The sequence below is a fragment of the Mesocricetus auratus genome, unplaced genomic scaffold (assembly GCF_017639785.1).
Source record: "Mesocricetus auratus isolate SY011 unplaced genomic scaffold, BCM_Maur_2.0 Super-Scaffold_100025, whole genome shotgun sequence".
Lineage (NCBI taxonomy): Eukaryota > Metazoa > Chordata > Mammalia > Rodentia > Cricetidae > Mesocricetus > Mesocricetus auratus.
This window is the reverse complement of record NW_024429206.1, coordinates 12106697-12128135: the sequence shown is the minus strand read 5'-3', so window position 1 is coordinate 12128135 and position 21439 is coordinate 12106697. Positions and strand designations below refer to the sequence as shown.

At 50.3% G+C, this 21439-nt stretch overlaps 1 protein-coding gene across 2 annotated transcripts in view; it reads left to right on the top strand.

Moving 5' to 3' along the window:
* Rph3a (rabphilin 3A) overlaps positions 1-21439 on the top strand; it is a 69409-nt gene that overhangs the window by 36037 nt on the left and 11933 nt on the right. Inside the window, exons 6-13 of one of the 2 annotated variants that reach the window (XM_040731369.1) lie at positions 10524-10653; positions 12229-12315; positions 14208-14373; positions 16065-16103; positions 16187-16339; positions 18184-18270; positions 18697-18756; positions 19800-19994. In XM_040731369.1, coding sequence (XP_040587303.1) covers positions 10524-10653; positions 12229-12315; positions 14208-14373; positions 16065-16103; positions 16187-16339; positions 18184-18270; positions 18697-18756; positions 19800-19994 — 917 coding nt within the window. The remainder of the gene's footprint in view (positions 1-10523; positions 10654-12228; positions 12316-14207; positions 14374-16064; positions 16104-16186; positions 16340-18183; positions 18271-18696; positions 18757-19799; positions 19995-21439) is intronic. The other variant, XM_040731370.1, reaches the window with a different exon arrangement.

Genomic DNA, 21439 nt, shown 5'->3' with positions numbered 1-21439 from the left:
CCAGTTTAGTTTTTAAAGCAAGAGGCTCTTTTCGTTTCCGTGCTTGCTGGCAATTTTGGTCTGCACCTGTGCTGGGATGCTCCAGTTTGGCAAGCCCCGGAGTCCCAGCATCCCTTGGCTTCCCCGGAAGGAGATTTGAGAGACTTCCAGGGATCCTGGGCCAAATCTGGGCTGGCAGAGTGTACCTCTGCTGAGCTGGTGTATTTTCTCCCTGGCGTCCCAGAGTGGGGAGGGCAGCCCCGGAGGCCTGGGCAGCCTGTGTCTCCTCCATCGCGGCTGGCAGCCCTCGCTGGCAGCATCGCCAGAGGCAAGCCCGATGCTATCTGTGTCTTCTAAGCTCCACACCATGCCTTCATTCCTGTTCCTCCTACACTTCCTGGAGGAAAATCAGATGAGAGCCAGGTGGGGTACCAGGTGGGGCATCGGATGGGGTGTGAGACTGCGGAAGGGGTTCTGCTATCTGGGGCATCCACTGCGGAAGCCAAGGCTCTCAGTGAGCAAGACTTCTGCCTCAGTTTCCCCAGGTGACTCTCAGGTGCCTTCTTGCTCATCCAGCTGCTGCAGTGGCTGGGCATGGTGAGGACCTCACTGTGCATCATTGGCTGTGTCTCTGAGGAAGGGGACTCTTTGTAACTGGGTTAGGATTTCAGGTGCTCCTGTCCCTACCTGAGTCCTGTTGCTGAGTTTTCCCTTCCAAGGGAAGCTATCTGGGACAGTATGAGGTCACTTTGAATCAACATGGAAATTAAGCCCCATAAGGTGCCAAGTCCTGCATTCTATCATTCTATCTATCTATCTATCTATCTATCTATCTATCTATCTATCTATCTGAGACATGGTCTCATGTAGCCCAGGCTAGCCCAGAGCTCACTATATAGCTGAGGATGACCTTGAATTTCTGACTACCTTGCCTATACTTCCTGAGTTCTGGGGTTACAAGCATGTACCACCACACCGAGTGTTTTCAGCGCTAGCAATGAGACCCAGGGCTTCGTTTATTGTAGGCAGTCTCTCCACCCACTGAGCCCCAGCCCTGAGACCTTTGGTTTAAAATTTATTTGACTCAACACAGTCACTGCTCCTCTTAATCCTATGGAGGGGGCACTATAGCATCTCCACTATACAGATAGAGAAACTGAGGCTGGGAGAGACAAGGTCATAGACATGATAGATTTGCTTGCTTTCTGGTTGGCTCTCAGAGTGATGTCCTTAACTCCATATGGTATCTTTCATGGACCAGTCCCCAAACTCACTGACTCTGTGAACCTACACTTCTAAAACTATGTATTCCATCCTGCTGCTTTCCATGCACATGTGTGTGCCATGGCATATGCACGGGGGTCAGGAGGTAATTCTTGGGGGGGTCAATTTTCGCCCTTCACTGTGTTACTCTGGGGATTGAACTCGGGTCATCAGTCTTGGCAGCAAGCTCCTTTACCTGCTGAGCTATCTTGCCAGCTCCAAATTCAAACTTTCATTGAAGAGTTCAAGCTCAGCAGAGAGCCTCTCCAGTGACTCCTTCCTGCCTTGTTTATCTACTTCCTGTGCCTGATTTCTGGGGGATAAGGCATCAGGCCCCCCAGGAGGCTTTGCTTCCTCTGTGGGTCAGTTTTGCTGGAACTAAGAACCCAGGAGAGCCTCAATCTGTGCAGAGTCCCAAGCTACCTTCTGCAGCTCCATCCCAGAATCTAAAGGCTCACGCGCCCTTCACTGTCTCCCCAGATCTGCCATGTCCAGGATGTGAGGACAGAGAGACGATGGCCAGGAGAGAATCTCTTCTAACTGTCCTTTGTACACATCGCCTCTGGGCTCAGGGTGGTTTGTTCTCCATGATTAGCTGAAGCAGACTTCAAGGGGTTAAGAATTCGGGCGTGTGCAGGGGACAATGTGACTGGCTGCCATCTTTTCCCCTGAGCCGTGCACACAGGGGGACCTCACAGGAGATTGCAGGGCTGTCCCACAGGGGGATCTGTGGTCAGGCACACAACCTCAGGGAAAAAACTCTCACCCCACGTGTTAGCAAACCTTGCCTCATCTCCATGGAAACGAGGCTGCTGGGGGCTTCCTCCGAGGGGGAAGGTCTCCAGCTGAGTCGGAAAGACACTGGACTTTCAGAATGTGCTAAGTCTGGAATAAAACGTTTGCCTTGAAAATCCGTTGGCACCCCCACTCCCTCTATGTGACAGAGTCTCTGTCCGTGAGGCTGTCCTCTGTGTCCCCATTGCACTTCCTTCTGTCTGGATCCCCTCCAAGGCATTTGCACCTATCCTGCCTGCAAAGAGGCAGCAGCTGGGTGGCTCTGTCCGAGGTCAGCTTCCTGAAACAGACGGGCTCAAAAAAAAAAGTAATTAGAGTTGTCATTAACCTTGGCATGACTTGATGATGGAGGAAGAAGCCAGAGAGATGAAGGAAGACCTGTTGTCACAGACTCCGTTGTGTCCCTGCCACTTCCATATTGGAGTTCACCACCCCCTCCCAACTGTTCGACACAGAATTTTTCCACAGTGTTTGTCCTTAGGCAGGTTTCAAGGACACAGACAGCCAGGCCAGTCTGGAGCCCTGGCCTTCCAGAGAGGGGTGTGAATCAGGGTTGGGAAACCCAACATTCAGGACATTGTTATACACATGTTCATTTTTTCCCCCTGCAAGAAGCAAACATCTATGGATTTCATCAGGTTTAGTAGTTCTCTGTAACTTCCCCATGTTAAAAACTGCAGAGCAGTGCCTCAGTTTCTCCAGGTGTTAGATAAGTGCTTTCCGTATCCATTTAGCCTTAGCCATATTTAGTGGTACATGCCTGTAATCCTAGCACTCAGGAGTCTAACAAGTTCAAGGTCAACCTGAGCTCACAATGAGACCTTGTCTCAAAAGAAAACAAAAACACCAAACCAAACCAAACCAAAACAAAACAAAACAAAAAAGCAAACAAACCCTGAAGCTGGAGGCTGGCTCAGTTAGTAAAATGGCTGCCAAGCAAATGTGACACCTGAGTTCAGATCCCAGCCCTCATACAGAAGCCAGCAGGAGCTAGGGGCTGTGGGCGGAGACAAGCTGGTGTCAGGAGCTCATAGGCTGGCCAGGCGAATAGAATCAGGGAACAACAGCCAAGGTCAGTGAGAAACTCAGTCTCAAAAAGTAAGATGGAGAGCGATAAAGGTAAACATTGACCTCTGACCTCCACACATGCAAACACACACACACACACACACACACACACACACACACACAAACACTCTAGCATGCCCCTGTTCTCGTTCTCTCTCTCTCTCTCTCTCTCTCTCTCTCTCTCTCTCTCTCTCTCTCTCTCTCTCTCTCTCCATCCATCTATCCCTGAAGCTTTGCGGAACCTATTGGCACCAAAGCAAATGACAGTTTTTAAAAATTCCCTAATTGCCCCAGTGTCTGCCATCAAGGGGCTGTAAATCCTCACACTGTGTGAATGGTACTTGTGGGTGGGCTGTAAATTCACTGTTTTTCACCGAGGCTCTTTAACCCTGAGGCATTCCACCACCCACCTGTAAAGCGGGAAGTCCCGTCAGGCGGCTCCCAAGTCCCTCTCACCGAGGCTTTTCAGCCTCAATACCCACCTGCAGGTGGGCCTGGGAAGCTCTTCATATTGAAGGCTGTGCTGTACATCGTATGGTGTTTAAACAGCATCTCTGGGTTCTAACATTCTACCTACCAGCTGCCTGCAGGTAAAAACCAAAAACGTCTCCAGACAGAGCAGTAGCCTCCAGGGGTGAAGTCATCCCTGCTGAAGTCCATTCCCTGAGTCCCTTTGCTGGTGGTTCATGGACGGAAGAAATGGGTTGAGGAGTCTGGTGTATTATGGTCAACTTTAAGGGGGTGATCGAAGAGAACCCTGGACTAAACCACCAAGGGTCAGCCGAGTGCTTAGAGCTCCAAGCTGGGCAATCCCTGTCTCAGCAGTGGCCCAGACCACATTGCCACCATCGTTTTATGGATGAGCACAGAGAGGTTAAGCAGCCCGCCGGAGCCACACAGGCAATGGAACTTGGAACAGGCACCCAGGCTAGCCCACAGCTCTAGCCCGATTTGTTCCACAGAGAAGTATTTCTTACACCCTGCACCCTGTTCCAGGAACTCTCTGATGCTGTTCACTTCTCCTGCCTGTGTAATGTCCCCAGAGAGAGAAAGGTTGATGGCTGTGTAGCAGCTGAGGAATCTGAAGCCATTCGCCCAGGCGCGCACAGCCTTCCTGTGACCCGGTGAGACTGAACACAGGCGTCTTTTACATCCTTCTGCCTCTGTGGAGTGCAAGTGGCAAGGGCAGTTGATGGATGGCGGAGGGACGCAGAGAGATGCGCGTTCACGGGTGACTTGAATGTCCGTCGGATTGATTGGTTCTGTTCTCACTGGGCTTCGACACCTTCTCTCAGTTCCATTTGTCATGGCGGGAGCCGGTGGAGCAGCGTAGCCTGAGCCACAACCCTACGTACCGAATGACTCCTCAAAACTTCCCCTGTCCAAAGTCCAGGCAATTAGAGCAGCCGCCAGGGCCACTTGCAAGTGACTGACTGTCCTGGGCGTGCCTCAGTGTCCCCATCTGTAAATCGGGGGTGAATGGTAGAATTGATCTCACAGGTGCTCACCGATCAAGAAAAACGTAGCGCCTGGTATACTAAATGCCCCAAGGTGAGAGGGGAGCTGTGGCCTCTCGGCTGAGAGAATTGATTCGGTCACCCGGCACCGGCCCTGAGTGCCAAGTGTGCTGGGGGCGGGGTAGCTGGGTCATTTGAGGACAGGTTCTGAGAGCCCTGCCTGGGAGCCTGGGGCTGGCCTCCACCAGAGCTGCCACCTCCTGCTCATGGCAGATGGGCCATTTCTGCTTCTGACAATACTGCAACCCCGAAGCTCATTAAGCTAAAGCCACTCTAATATCCCCCTGCTTGGCAATCCATCGGAGCCAACGAGTGAGTGGAGGGATTCAGCAATTGATGGGGCAGGGAGAGAGGAGGTGGGGAACAGAGATGGACGGACAGACAACACAGCACCTCCTATCTGTGCTGAGAGTCATTGTAAGGCAATGTAGCATCTGCTCTGGCCCCCACTTGCTCCTTGGTGGGACCACATAGTTCCACCATTTTCCACGATGGTTCAGGGACCAGTGCACAAACCACCGCACCCAGGTTAGCAGGGCGGCGCCTGTCATGCAGGTTTCCCCTGCAGCAGAAAGTCATTTGTCTCCTCCATATCTCAGGAGCCACAGCCACGCTAACTGGCAGTTGTGGTAGGGGTACTATGGAGGCCAGCTTGGACTTTCACAGAGCCTGAGATGCACAAACATAGTTACTGTAGGGCAGGTTGGGGATGGGTTCTCCCAGGAGCCAAGAGCCATGGTTATGTGCAAAAGTGTGTTCTTACGTGTAGACACTGATCATCTGAGTGTGCACTGTATGTTCCAGGGTGCAGGTGCTCCTATGCCAGTGGTTCTCAACCTGTGGGATTGACGGACTTTTTCACGGGGGTCACATATCAGGTATCCTGTATATCAGATATTCATGTTACGATTCATAACTGTTGCAAAATTACAGTTATGAAGTGACAAATGATTTCTTGGTTGGGGTCACCACAACCCGAGGAACTGTATTAAAGTGTCACAGCATTAGGGAGGGTGAGAACCACTGTCCTATGTGATATGTGTCTAGAATAGGCCTTGAGTCCTATGGTCATTGCACCCTTTTACAAAACAGGGATGGGTTCTCAAGCATCCTGGTCACAGAGACACGTGGGACAACTGGAGAGTACAGAAAGTATAGAAGTCTGCAGCCATCAGTGAATGTCACCATTACCCAGGCACATTACACACGATTTCACCTCCTTAACATTCCCAGAGTGAAGGGCTTGGTTCTCCCTAGGTCACAGGGCAAGGAGCGGAGGCCAAGAATGGCTAAGTTACTCACCAGGGATCACTGAGCTGGGAAGTGGCAGATGCAGAGCCAAAACTGGTACCCATGCTTGCAACCTAACTGCCCCTTATCTCACAGTATGGGGTACGCAGAAGGTTCCGATGTTTGCCACCACGCTCATCTTCCTAAATTGGAGTGGCACACCTGGCCAGTGGTGATCCACTTCCCCACCATCTTGAGAGGTCATACATTGCTGTCCAGAAAGGAGGGTAGAGGGACACGGTCCTTCCTGTGCTTCCAAGGACATCTTGGGGAATGGGAGGTGCCCACCCAAGTTCTCTGACTAGTCAGCGGCCCCCTGAAGCACCCGCCCAGTGATGGATGTGTCCTGGATGGCACCAGGCGTCATAAAGTTAATTGGGCATATAAAGACCAACTAGAGAGTGACAGCTACTTACAGTGGCCAGATAATTGCTTGAGCAGAGGAAGAGTGGAAAAGAGACAGCCATAAAACCAGGCTTCCTCAGGGACCATCTCGGCTACAAGGACCAGAAGGGACATCTGGGTGTTTGAGTTCTAGGACCTGTGGTCTCTGAGTGCTGTCTACACTAGGAGGCTTGAGAGGTGACTTCCATGACCCCCTTAGAAAAGAAGCTAGGCAGAGGGTACCAGGAGAGCCAGGGTTATTCAAGGTCACTGTGCTGGTTAGGTTTTTGTCAACTTGACACAAGCTAGAGTCACCTGGGAAGAGGCAATCTCAGTTGATGAAAGACCTCCATCAAATTGGTTTTTGGGTAAGTCTGTGGGGCATTTCTTGATTGATGGGGGAGTGCCCAACCCACTGTGGGTGGTGTCATCCCCTTGGCTGGTGATCCTGGGAAGCATAAGAAAGGTGATTGACTATGAGCCCATGGGGCAAGCCAGTAATTAGGGTTCCTCCATGGTTTCTACTTCTGTTCCCACCTCCAGGTCTCTGCCCTGACTTCCCCCAGTGACAGACTATAAGTTCTAAGTCAACTAAGCCTTTTCCTACCCCCAAATTTCTTTTGGTCATGGTCTTTATCAGAGCAATAGAAAATTAGCTTTGACAGAAATTGGTACCAGAGAATGGGTTACTATTGTGACAAACCTGACCATGTGGTCTTGGGGAGTGGGGAATTGTGGAATGATTTTTGGAGCTTGGGGCCGGCAAAGCTGCTGAGTGCTTCGAGCCTAACGAGCCATTGCAGGAACTTGGGCATAAGAAATGCTGCAAGAGAAGCAGACGGTGGTGGTGGCCTGCCTGGATTGGGAGATTTCACCAGGAAGTCTGCAAGCCCCTTCCAGACTCTATGGGGGCTGTTTGTGCAGGATGTGTTTTTGAATGAAGGATCTGTGATTTCTGCTCAGCTTGAGCTGCAGAATCAGTGACAATTAGGAAAATACCAACACAGCCATCAACTGGCTAAGAGGAAGGATTCCCACTCACACCCCTTCCGCATTTCGCCGGCACACCTCAAGCTTTGGAAATGTCCTCTTCTTGTCTAATGAAAAGTGACATGTGTTGCCCATGAGGAGTTAAAGTGCAGAGGAGAAGCCATTAGTGATGCTTCCTGTGGGGGACGGGGACAATGATTGCTGCCAGTGTTTTGATTTTTTTCTTTTGTTTTCTCTTTGATGCACACAACAAAGGTATTCAGACATAACACCCCCAATCTCATATTCACAGCCTGATGGATTTTGCACTCTGGCTTAGGGCTCTTTTCCCACTTAGCAGATCGAGGCAAGGGTTCACATGAGGTTCCCCCTCACCTCTTCTGAAGCAGCATTTGGCAGGGTGGGGGAGCTGGAGCCGGATCAGCCTACACTCATGAGGCCCTAGGTCCCACCCCCAGAGCCAGAAAACAACACAAAAACAGTGCATATGGAACCCCTTTTAAAATGTTGGTTCCTGAGTCTTGTTCTGCGTAGTGATATCTTACTTGTGCAAATAAAACCTGCCTGTAGATCAGAGAATGGAGCTTGCCACTAGCTAACCATAGAGGTGTGGTCTGTACAGTAACACATATTCACAGCATACAAAAGGACATCCCCCATCAGTTCTGAGCCCATAGAACCATCTTCCAAGCACTACATCTTCCATCTCCCTGTTCGTGTGTGTGCAGATGCACATGTCTGTAGAGGCCCCAGGCACGAGGCTGATTCTCCAGGAGCCGTCCACTTTGTTATCCAGACAGGGACTCACTGGCCTAGAGTTCGCCAAGCCGGCTGGGCTGCTGGCCAGTGGGTCCCAGAGGCCTCCCATGTCACTGCTGCTGTTACCATCGAGCACCCCCACACCGCACACTTAAACTCGGATATCTGGAATTAAACTCAGGTCTCATGCTTGCAAGGCAGGCTCTTAGTCAACCGCACAGTCTCCCCAGCCCCTGGTATTTTTGTTGGTGGTGGTTTCTTTGGTGGGCGGGGCACAGTGGACAGCGCTATGGATCCAGACGGACCTGGAACTCACTAAGTAGCCCAGACTGTCCTCACACTCCCGATCCTCCTGCCTCAGCCTCCCAGATGCTCAAACTGCAGGTGTGACTGCCCTGTTCAGTCACAGGGCACGGAGGCGGCAGCAGAGGTCACTGTGTGCAGCTCAGGCCTTACCAATGACCAAGAGGCCATTGGCGTGGGAAAAGCATGAGGACAGGGCAGGGTGAGGTTCCGCTGCTCGAGTGGAGCCTGGTACTGCTTGGCATGATGCTGTATGTGTGGCAGTAAGGGACAGGGCCTGGGACAGACTGCCTGAATCTTCATCTCAGCTCCCCTGCCTTTTGTGAGAGTGCCCCCAGTAAGCAACTTAGCCTGAGTTTCTTGAATTGAACAAATGGGTACAGGAGTGTGGAGGATCATCAGAGTGTGCCGGGGTGGCAGGATAAACTCACCGTAAGTTGCAGAAGTTGTGGGTAGGCAGTGTGTATGACTTCCCGTTAGTGGCCCAGCACACAGTCAAATGCAGTCACTTTCCCCCTCTGCTGCCACACACCATCATGAAAGAGGACCATACCATGGAATTTTTGTCTTCTAGAAGGAGATGAAAATTACAGGTAGTTTTTGCCTGTTTATTTAGATATTTCCTTTGAGACAGGGTCTCATGTAGCCGAGGCTAACCTCCAACTCACTGTGTAGCCAAGGATGACCTTGAACTTCTGATTCTCCTGCCTCTGCCTCCTAAGTGCTGAGGCTATAGGCATGTGCTACCACTCCTGATTTACCTGTGTTGGGCATAGAACCCAGGGTGTGGTGTATGCTAGTCAAGCAGTCAGTCAGCTGAACCATGTCCTTGCCTGGGATGGTTTTAAACTGAGTCTCTTTATAATACCATGGGGAAGGAAAAAAATCTTAAGTCAGATCGTGGGAATCCTGAGTCCCTGGAGAGGATGGAAGGTTTGCTCAGTGAACTGATACAAAGTGTTGACCTTGGTTCCTATCACAGGGCAAGTGCACCTCAGAGGCAGCTAACACCACCTCGGGCATTCCTGGGCCACAAACTGTGGCTGGCTCTAGTTACTGCCTCTGTGGGTCCATAGGAATAGTTTCTGGGGAGAGGCGGCTGATGATGTTACTGGGTGTGAGTGTGAGCGTGGGTTCTTCACTGATGCCTCCCGGTATGAGGTGTAGCCTGGGTCCAGTGGCTTGCAGACTGCTCTTCATTCCTCCATTGGGGGGACTGGAGGGGAAAAGCACCAGAAAATGATTTTCAGGAGCTGGGGGACCCTCCGGTGGAGTCCATGTTTGATGGCTGTGGGCAGGGCTGCCAGGCGACCCTCTGGAACCTGTGGTTCCAGGGTCCCTCCAAGACCTCTACTGCCCACTGTTGACTGTTGGCTTCACCCCACAAAGTCATGGCCAAGTCCAGTTCCAGTGTTGCCCCCCCCACTCCATGTCTAGAATAAGGCAACAAACCTTTCATTTTGTTTGAGACAGGCTCTCTCACTCTATACCCGTGGAACACAACTTGACCTGGGACTCCTAGCAATCCTCCTGCCTCTGCTTCCCAGGCGCTGGAAATATATGTGTGAACCATCTCACCCAGATGGACCAGTAAACCTTTGGTTTGAGGAAAGGGCAGGGATAGGACTTGAAATCAGTAGATATGTCTGAAAATCCAGATGCCAAAGACCCTACAGGGTGCCGGAAGGTTCGATGTTTACACCTATTGCTTCATTATCCAGCCAGAGCCTGGGCTGGCAGTATTAAGCAACATTGCTTCAGAGCTTTCTAGAAAGTTCCCCCTCAGACTCACGTTTCAGAATCAGCATTTTGGCAGGTGCCTGCAGTATGCTTTGTTTGAAAGCATTTGTTCCAGAGGCCTGCGATGATGGCTGAGAGCAGGTGTGTCACAATTAGCTGGCTGACTCAGAACTCCGAAGGCCGATCCCCAGAGGAGGCTGTGAGAGTTAGGAAAGGTCTGACCCTGAAGCCATTAGCACAGATGGCCGCTGAGGGGCCTGGACTTGGAATGGGCATTCTGAAGGTGCTGGCACCTGGAAGCCTTTCCAGGGAAGGCTACGCAGCCACCGTCAGAGTCTCAAGAACATGGATGCTGAGGTGGAGGGCCTCACTCTGCTTGGGCCACACCAGGAGTACCTGGTCCTGAGGGTCCTCACTGCCCTGTCTCCGCCCCAGGCGCCTGGTGGACCGTCTGGAAAACATGAGGAAGAATGTGGCCGGGGATGGTGTGAACCGCTGCATTCTGTGTGGAGAGCAGCTGGGCATGCTGGGCTCTACCTGTGTGGTGTGTGAAGACTGTAAGAAGGTACCAGCATCACGCTCCCTTCCTTTCTGTTGGACACCTGCATGGGGAAGAGGGATGTGGGGCGTTGGACTATGTATCTGGGGCCTGAGGTCTTTAGGATGGAGCTTGGCTGCTGAAGGGCAGTTGTAGGATGTGAATTCTGCAGGATTCTCAGTCTCCCAAAGTCACCTGGGTGCTGGTTCCTCCCATGGAAGGCCTTTATGCCCCTTAGAGCTCAGTTCATCTATATAAGATGAACTCAGGAGTCTGGGACTTGAGGATCCTGGTTATGGATTAGTTAGTAAGTTAGGTGTGGTCTGAAGAGCATGCTCTCTCTCTTCTCTCTCTCCTCCCTCTCTGTCTGTCTCTCTTTATTCCTCTTTCTAACTCTTTGTGTGTGTACATGCATGCATGCATGCATGCACATGCATGAACTCACACATATATGTGTGTTCCCTTAACACACATCAAGCGACAAGAGACTTAGCAAAGGCAGGCAAGGCTCAGCAGGCAAAGGCACCTGTCATACAAGCCTAGTGACCCAAGTCCAATCCTGGAACCCTGGCAATGTAGAAGAAGAGAATGCCACAGAGTTCTCCTCTGGCTGCACACATTCAAAAACACACACTAGTAAAAACTGAAATTACCTTTAAAAAGGAAGACTTAGGAAGCCTCTCTCCAGCCAACATGGACTCCTTGGACTTTAAGAGCATTCCTCCAAGCAGAGAAACCCCTCCCTGAGCTCTTGCCCTGTCCCCCAAGCTATGAGCACACAATCTTTCCAGAATAGAGACACGACTGTGTTTGGTCCACCTGATCCCACACAAGGCAATGTGGTGATCCACCCAGTTAGAGACGCTCATCATGCTATTGGCCATCTCCTGCCCTGTGATCCAAGCAACCTATACAATATTGATCTAGCTGGGTGTGGTAGCTCAGGTCTTTTAGTCCCAGCACTTGGGAGGCAGAGGCAGATGGAGCTCTGTGAGTTCAAGTCTAGCCTGGTCTCCAGAGTGAGTTCTAGGACAGCCAAGACAACACAGAGAAACCCTGTCTCAAAACGAAGCAAATACAGTATTGGGGAAAAGTTCATCTGAAAGATAATGCATTATAACAGTTATCTTGACAATTTTATGCACTCGTGGGTTTTCCTATTTGTCCTTAGTTGAGTGCAGTGTCCCTCTGTGTTGTCTGGTTGGTATTCAGACATTGCCTACTAGAATGGTGGGTCTCAAGTCTTCTGGGAAAAGAAAGAAGCTAATAAACAGAATGAATATACTGGCTTTTCTTAAAAATAATGACTTCCTGCATGTGGTGGGTGAGAACTCAGACCTTACTGGATGGATTCTTTGAGGACCTCCCCTCCAACCCTTGGTAAAGAATCCAGCTCTTGTCTTTGGCAGCAAGACCCAAAGTGAAACTTTGTTCCTATTGTTCTTGCTCTCCTGAGGAAGTGAGGAAGGGTTTTAGTTCTTTCCAACCCTCAAGAGATCTTAAACTCCATCGCTGCCCCCCAACTGACCTCCCCACTGCCATCCCTAGTCTCCCAACAGCTCAGAGCCTCACCTGTGTGTACCTTGGCTGTTTTGTCCACAGAATGTCTGTACCAAGTGTGGGGTGGAGACCTCCAACAACCGCCCGCATCCAGTATGGCTTTGTAAGATCTGCCTTGAACAGAGGGAGGTGAGTGGCCAGGCCTGTGTCTGGAGGTGAGGTGGGTGGTGGTGCTTGGAGGCCTAGGGCTTGGCGTGGCTCTTGTGTCTTAAGGGTTTGGTAGGAAAGGAACCAGCCTAGATCTAGGGATGTGGTTAGTGGATAGTGTTTACTTAATACACGTGAGACCTGCACTCAGTCTCCAACTTGACTTGAACTGGGCATGGTGGTGCATGCTTGTAATCTCAGAACTGGAGAGGTGGGTGCAGGAGGATCAGGAGTTCAAGGTCAGTCTCAAGCACATGGTGGATCTGAGGCCAGCCTGGACCCATGAGCCCCTGTATAAAAACATAAAAGGAGTGAATGTCTGGTGAAGCACCCAAGTTTCCTCCTGTGCCACTGTGGCCTTTCTTCCTCCTCTCCTCCCTTTGCCTCTTTATCACTGCCCTCCTCATCCCTGCCCCTCACTTTCCCTCTAAGTCTCCCTCTCCCTCTTTCTCTCTTTCTCCGTGTGTGGCATAAGTGTATGCACACGTGTGTGATGGTGTGCTCTCCCAGGTGTGAAACTGTGGCATCCAGAGGTCAACAGGAGGTGTCTGCCATTACTGTCTTTGCCCTGCTTTTTAAGTCAGTGTCTCTCACTGAGCTCATGGGTTCAGCTAGGCTGGCTGACCAGTGGACCCCTGGGATTCCCCCACACTGGAGTGACAGGCACACACCGCCCAGATTTTATGCGGGTGCTAGAGATCTGACAGGTCCTCATGCTTACCCTCCACCCACTGAGTCATCTCTCAGAGCCCCCTGCATCTCTTCTTCCTCTTTGCCTGTTGCCTTTCTCATCTCCCTGCTTTCTGGTCCTTACCCTCTCTCCTCCTCCATGATATTTTTCTCTTCACTCTGTTTCCTTATCTTCCTCTGCCCTCCCCATCCTTCATCCTTTTCTCTGCTCATTCTTTCTTTGATCTCCTCGTCAATCTGTCTCCCACCCAGACCTGCTTACTGACTTTATCTCCAACCCTTTACCACTCACTGCCTGATGCAGATGCTTGCCTTGGAGAGATTGTCACAGTGGCCACACTCTCTCTCTTCAGCCTCAGGACAATAAAGCATGTAGGAAGGTTTGGTGATGTGCTATTCATAGCAGAATGGGAGACACAAGAAGTGGAGGGGGGATCCCCAATATGAGTGATGGCAGGGCTCTGAATCTACTGAATAGAAAGAAAGGAGGATACAGTAGCCAGGAAGATAGGTGGAGGGAACAGGGGGTCATCACCACCCAGAAGTAGAGAGAGAGCCAATGGGATAGACACCATGACTAACCTCCCCACATCTGCACACTCCTCTGGTATTCTGGATCACACAAGCCAGAGGACCAAAGTCATGGAAGTCTTGTTATTATGTGACACACTGGGTAACCTTGTAGGGCGTATATCAAGATGGGAATGAGGTAATCTTCCAGATGTCCCCATATCATCTTGTCTAACCTGAAGTCATGATAAAGGCTTGGAGTCTTGAAGAAGTTGTCAGGGAGTAGATCATCTATTTTGTCTTTTTTAGGCAAGGTTTCATGTATCCCAGGCTGACCTCAAATCTGAATTCCTGACCCTCCCACCTCCAAGTATTAGGGCTTACAGGTACATCCCACCTTCCTTACGTCAAGTCCAAGGCCATAGTTACAAGATGAGAGAATAGGCATTGAGCCCTCACTCTTCCTCTCTCTGGCTGTGAGCTATTGGATAGATCCTTGACATGGCAAACATTCAACTTTCTCTACCAATAAAAAATGGCCATCATGTTCGTGAGGCTGATAAGTGGAACAGATGCATGTGGCCACTGCCATGGCTGTGAACCATGGGAGCAAACATAAAGCCTGGCAGTTGATGACTGCCATGTCTCTCATACCTGCCTCCCTCCCTTCCCAGGTCTGGAAGCGCTCAGGGGCATGGTTCTTCAAAGGTTTCCCCAAACAGGTCCTTCCACAGCCCATGCCTATAAAGAAGACCAAGCCCCAGCAGCCTGCTGGTGAGCCTGCCGCCCTGGAGCAGCCCACACCTGAGTCCAGGCACACAGCCCGGGCTCCAGCTCGAGGTAGGACAAAACCAACCCCTTTTAAAACCTTGGACAGGTCCTGGCCTACTGGTCTACCTGAAGGCATCCTAGCAAAGTATTTGTTGCCAGCTAGCTTCTGACCTCTTGTCTAAGATTCCCTAGCCCCTTCACAGTTTACCATGAGCCTTGTTTGGAAGGGTAGCATAGGGAACTTTCTAGAAAAGCCAGCTTGCTAAGTGGCTTTGGTGTCTTCCTTAGTGGGAAGCTGAAAAGCACAAAAGAAGAAATTAAAATTAGGAATTGGACAAGGCCCCCACTCAGCTGAATATGCCACGGAACCTGGGGAATTTGGGCATGCTAAAGAGGCTCTCCTGGTTTTCTTGTGTTTCCTTCTCCTCTCCTCTTTCCCTTCTTTTTTTCTTTCTTCTCCTTCCTCCTCCTTTTTCATCTCCCTTTCCTCCTCCTCCTCCTCTCTGTCCCCTTCCCCCTTGCCTCTTTCTTTTTCTCCCTTTCCTTTTTCTTCTTGGGAAGACTCATATGTAGCACAGGATACTTTGGAACTCCCTTTGTATCTGAGGATTTGGTGACCTTGAACCTTAATATCCTGCCTCTACCTCCCAAGTGCTGGGGTTACAGGTGTGCTGCACCATGTGTGATTTTCACTTGTTTTTCTTCTATTGACTATAAACAATTCTGAAACTGGACTAATTAGAAGTGAAAGATGAATAGAAATGAAATTAGTAAAAGAAAATTATCAGCACTATTAATAGCATGGCTGTTATCCGAGTATGGTTATTAATAATTAAAGTGTTCATTAAAAGAGAGTGAGGCAACAGGAAGAAAAATGACTCCATGAAATTGCATTTTCATTGGACAGCACCACTTGGACTGGCCAAATAAAGCCCTTGTAATAATCTCAATTAACACTGTATGGTAAGATCCAACTGGACAAGCAATGCTGGGGCATTATTTCTCAAAAGAGAGCTAGACATACAGAGCTCAAATCTAAGCATCTGACACATCTCTCATAGGATGACTTCTCAAAGCCATAGTGCCTGGTGCATAAAGTTTTCTTTATGGAGTGACATGAGCCATTTCTACTTCCTTTTTTAATTTTTTATTTCTATTTATTGTAGAATCACCAATTTGTCAACAGATACTGTCCCTGAGGAGTGTGTAGTATTATCAACCATCCTTCCTCCTGATCACTCTTTCCTCCCTCTGCCAGGAGTGTCCAACCCAACATCCACAGGCCACATGTAGCCCAGGGTAGCTATGAATGCAGCCCAAAACAAAATTGCAAACTTATTTAGAATAGAAGCAGAATTTTTAGTCTTTTTTTTTGTAATGTGGCTATGTGGTGCTTGATTGTGGATTCACAGATAACAATGCCATGATGTCAAAGGTTGGACAGACCTACCAGTCTAGGCAGAAGATATTGTCATTGTCTTGTTGGTCTGTGCTTGTGTCTTCACACAATAAGGAAATGAGACACTGGGAACAAGTTCAGAGGAGAGGCTGGAGGGAAACTTACTTATGATTCAAAAACTTTTCTTAGGAAGAGAGGCTGAGCCCCTGTGAATCTCTGAAATAAGAACTCTACAGACACCAGAAAACCAGCATTCTGCATTATTTCTCTCTCTCTCTCTCTCTCTCTCTCTCTCTCTCTCTCTCTCTCTCTCTCTCTCTCTCTCTCTCTCTCTCTCTCTCTCTCTCTCTCTCTCTTCCAGGTGATATGGAGGAGAGGAGGGCCCCAGGTCAGAAGCCAGGTGAGTTCTGGTAACTGTCTCACACTCTGAGACCCCACCCCACCACTTCCCTCTCTCTGTTCAAGCCATGCCTTTCCTTGCAGGCCCCGACCTCACCTCTGCTTCTGGGCGAGGAAGCCATGGGCCTCCCATGCGCAGGGCCTCTGAGGCACGAATGAGTACTACTGCCCGGGATTCCGAGGGCTGGGACCATGGCCATGGTGGGGGTGCTGGAGATGCCAGCCAGAGCCCAGCAGGTGAGCATGTGCTGCCTTTATTGAGCACCTAGTACATAACATGTTTTGTTCCCATTCTGTTCTGGTCTGTAGTCAAGGAGTCATACAATTCTAGCTCCAGACATCATATTTGTGATCAAGACTCTTCTTGCCCCAGCATGACATATGAAATCCACATGAGTTTTAGCTTTGCTTGACTCCCAAAATGAGAAGAAAGGCCACTTAGCTTTGAGAAAAGTGAGTATCCATCTAAATACTTTCCCATGTGGCTTCTGCTGTCAGTGTCAATGGGCAGGACAATGCAGCCAGGATAATACTGACTGACAGGCATCACTATCAGGGCCACTTCTTGGGACCACTCGAAGTAGATTACTATGAAGTGCCTGGTGAGGAGAGTCTTGGTCACTTGACTTTGAAGTGTTAGGCTAGGAACATTTGTTTCTCATGAAACTGTGTCTGAGCCTTGGGACAGCATCTCTGTTTTTATAGTGGGGGGCTGGGTCTCAACATGGTGGCCGAGTATTCAGGACCCACAGTGATCTCTTCTATCCAACTGCTAACACACACAAAAAGAGGAGAGGGAGAGGGAAAGGCATAATAGTTCATTGAACAGACATACTACATTTTATTTATGCATTCAGTCCAAGGGCATTTAGGTTGTTACTACCATTAAATGTTTGTGAACTGTTCTGTTAAGAATTTCTCTTACAAATATCTATTCAAGTCTTTGGAGTAGATACCTACGAGTGAGAATATGACACTTTTGGGCATTTTTATATCTACCCTTTTCAAGAAATCACCATACTGTTTCCTAAGTGGTATAGACTGCTTTTATCTTTCTGCCAACAATACACAAGGGTTCCAGTTTCTATCTACCTTTGTCAATGAGTGTGACTGGCTTGTTTCATTGTTTTCTGTATTTGCTTGCTTGGTTGGTTTTGGAAACTGGGCGTCCTGCTGTAGCTAGCCTGAACTGGAGTTCACAGTGATCCTCCTGTCTTGGCCTCTTTGAGTGCTAAGGTTACAAGCATGAGCCACTAAGCCCAGCTGCTGGTTTTTGCTCACTTGGTTTTTATATTTGAGACAGGGTCTCATTGTGTGCCCTGGCTGGCCTGGAACTCTCTATGTAGAGAGACCTCAAACGCACAGAGATCCACCTGCCTTTTCTCCCAAATGCCAAGATTAAAGGTGTGCACCACCACATTTGGTTGTTGGTTTTTAAGTACTAGCTACCCCATGGGTGTGGATCAGTATCTCAGAGTGGTGCCATAGATTTGATTGGCATTTCCCTGAAAGTTGATGGCACTCTGCTTTTCCCACTTGGATTCTCCACAGAAATGTCTGGTTTGGCCTTTGGCCCATGCTTTAAACTGGACTCTGTTGCTGTTGGGTTACTGGTATTCTTTACATCAAGGATTCCAATCCTTTGTCACTGTGTTATTTGTAAATGGCTTCCACCCCCTGGGGATCACTTGTTCTCGTTGTGGATGGTGTCACTTGACTTCCAGGGGTTTAGTTTTTTTGCTTTTTGAGACAGGGTTTCTCTGTGGCTTTGGAGCCTGTCCTGGAACTAGCTCTTGTAGACCATGCTGGTCTTGAACTCACAGAGATCTGCCTGCCTCTGCCTCCTGAGTGCTGGGATTAAAGGCATGCACCATTACTGCCTGGCCAGGGGTTTAGTTCTGCTGAAACCCAACTAGTCTGTTCTCCTTTGCTTCCTCTGCTTTGAGTGTCTAAGAAGCTGGGGCATGACGTTTGTCCTTTGTGCTTTCTCTGTATTTGATGATTTAGCGTGTGTGTGTGTGTGTGTGTGTGTGTGTGTGTGTGTGTGTGTAAACTATGCTGTCTCCCTCCTTTTCCTGCAGGTTTGAGGCGGGCTAACTCAGTCCAGGCCTCCCGCCCTGCCCCAGCCTCAATGCCAAGCCCGGCACCACCTCAACCTGTGCAGCCAGGTACCTGCCATGCAGCACCATGTGCCCTGGTGTCCCCCAGCAATGACCCCGGTCCCATCACCCTGCAGGACTGAAACAGGCAGAGCCCTGAGCTCTTCTTAGACCCTGGGGTGAAGGAGGCCCTGTGCTTAGGGCAGGGTGGTGGCAGAGGGGTGGGTAGAGCATCCTGTCCACTGCGAAGGGACAGCACCCTGGTGTTACCTCCTCCACAACTCAGAAGAGGAAGCAGGACTCGGGAAGAGCTCCATGCTAAGGCTGGACCTGGGCTTTTCCAATGCCAGCTCCATCCTCCACCCCGGGACAGTTCCAGACATCCTGGGACCCTCTGCACACCATTGTCTGCTTCCTGTCCACCCTGTGGAGTGAGGGGAGGGATGGACACTGGAAGTATGACCTCCTCACCACCCCTTTCCCCTCCCTTTGCAGGCCCCCCTGGGGGCAGCAGGGCCACTCCTGGGCCAGGACGCTTTCCAGAGCAGAGTGCAGGCAAGTGTGAGCTGTCCCAGCCTCTCCCAAGTGTGAGCTGTCCCAGCCCCTTCGAGAACACATTTACTCAACCTGTACCCCCAAACAGCCTACTTTCTAAACCCTGAACTGTCCACACTGACAAGCCAGTTCCAGCGACTCAAGAGTCCAGACTGCCTGGCACCACCCCTAGTCCTTCCCTTCCTGCTGTGTTACTCCTGGCCAATAACTAAACCTCTCTGTTTTGTTTTTGTTTGTTTGGTTTTTTGTTTGTTTGGTTTTGGTTTTGGTTTTTTTTGAGACAGGGTTTCTCTGTGTAGCCCTGGCTGTCCTGGAACTCGCTCTATAGACCAGGTTGGCCTGGAACTGCCTGAGATCCGCCTGCTCTGCCTCCCGAGTCATGGGATCAAAGGTGTGTGCCCCCACCGCCCCCACTGTTTTTTGCTTTCTAAGAAGTGTAAGTTGGACTAGGACCTCCCTTGCAGTCTTGTTGGGAAGATTAAACAAACTATAACAATTTTTAAAATAGTTAAAATAACCCCTCCAAACCAAACAAACAAAAATCACTTTTTGTGCAACGTGGTGAATGTTTGGCCCACGATAAGCAAACAGTGATTATTCCATGACCCACATGCAGGCCTCAGGTGGCTGGTTGTCATGGTTACGAGGTAGTCATTTTTTTTTTCAGGAGCCCTCATTATTTTATGCAACTAATACTGGTTGTCAGAGAAGCACCTTTGAATTTGGTAACTCTCATTCTACAAATAAGGAAACTTAAAGCTCAGAGATATTAAGTAACTGACCCTATATCACACAGCTGAGGTTAAGGTTCATGCTGTCTGGCTGAGTCCACAACGCTGACTGACCTCCATGGAGTCGGTCTGGCTTTTATTCAAATCATCCCTGGGGCTTGGCTGCCACATGCAGACTTCCAGGACCCCCGATTCTGAGTGTAGCCTGGGAACCTGCATTCTGGAAGCTTCCTCCGTACAGCCTGGGAACCTGCATTCTGGAAGCTTCCTCCGGACTCAACACTGCCCCTTCCCCGTCTCGTGTCTTCACAGAGGCTCCTCCAAGTGACCCTGGTTATCCAGGGGCTGTTGCCCCATCCCGGGAGGAGAGGACAGGTCCCACAGGGGGCTTCCCGTCAGCTCCCCACACTGCAGGCCCCTATTCCCAGGCGGCCCCTGCCCGCCAGCCGCGGCCACCGGCCGAGGAGGAGGAGGAGGAAGCCAATAGCTATGACTCTGATGAAGCAAGTAGGTGACTGGGGATGGGGTGGGGCATGCTGGGAAAGTCACCCAGAAACTGAGCTGGGGATGGGGTGGGAATGGGACTCTGGAGTCAGTACGCCCCCTCATCCCTAACATGCGGACCCTCAAAATCACGTGGTTCTGGGCATCAAGCCCAGGGGGCCTTGCATTTGCTGGGAAAGGACTACAACCGTCCGCTCCCCAGAGCTGGGAGGCTGGTGCGCGCCACCGTGTGGTCAGTGTTGGCACCGCATGTCATATTGGGGTAAAACAAGGGCGAAGCATCATTGAGCCATTTGAAGCCTCTTGCGGGGTTTCTTGAGGTTCAGCCATGTGGCCATCTGCCAGACAGAATTATCTGGTGGCCCACAACCCTTTCAAATAGGCACGAGTCCCTGAAGTCTAGAAACGTGTGTCTAGCAGCAGTCATTTTTTTTTTTTCTCATGACCGGGATCCCTGCTAGATCATTAGATGCTCAATGTTTATTAGGTACCTACTGGGTCCCTCTTGAACTCAGGCCCAGAGGCCCAGGGACGGACACACCCACACCCCAGACCCTTTTCTTTGTCTGCTATGGCTGAAGCAGCCAGTACAGCAAAACCTTTGGATGCTACTGGGAGGTGGGGCTATGGGGCTGGGTCCCTAGCCCTTATCACTTCCTTTGTAGGCGCTGGATGGGTAACCTGAGGCACTGCAGGGAAAGTATTGGTAACCTGGACACCACCGTGATCATGTTGTGCTGAGCACACATGAGGAATGGCAGCAGTGTTACTGCAAAGCATGGAGGCTAGGAGAGAGGACGCTGGTGGGGCTGAGCTCCAGTGGGCTGTCCACACTCCCTACTTCCTGTCCCTAGCAAGCGGGGATGGGACATTCTCCCCTTTCATTCTGCAGATAGTCCTGGAAAGGCTCCCTGAGACTCAGAAACGGCCAGTTAGCTTCTATTGCTGTGATAAACACCGTGACTAAAATCAGTTTGAGGTAGAAAGGGTTTAACTTCATCTTACAGATTGTGGTCCATCAAGAATGTAAGTCAGGACAGGAACTCAAGCAGGGCAGGGACCTGGAGGCAGGTGCTGATGCAGAGGCCATGGAGGGTGCAGCTCACTGGCATGCTCAACCTGCTTTCTTATAGAACCCAGGACCACTAGCGCAGGGATAGCATTACCCACAATGGGCTGGGCCCTCCCCATCAATCAAGCAACTGTCCCACCTGCCAGTCGGGTAGGGTCATTTTCTCAAGTGAGGTTCCCTCTTCCCAAATGACTCTAGCTTGTGTCAAGCTGACACAGAGCTAGCCAGCATAGCCAGTGAGTGGCGGGTCTGGCAGGCCATCACAGGGTTTTGGTCACTTGAAGGCCACATTATATGATATAGCAGGTGTCCCCTGTGACACGGGGACTCTCCAGAGATGGGTCTGTGGTCTCAGGAAGGGGAGAGGGGAGCCTGC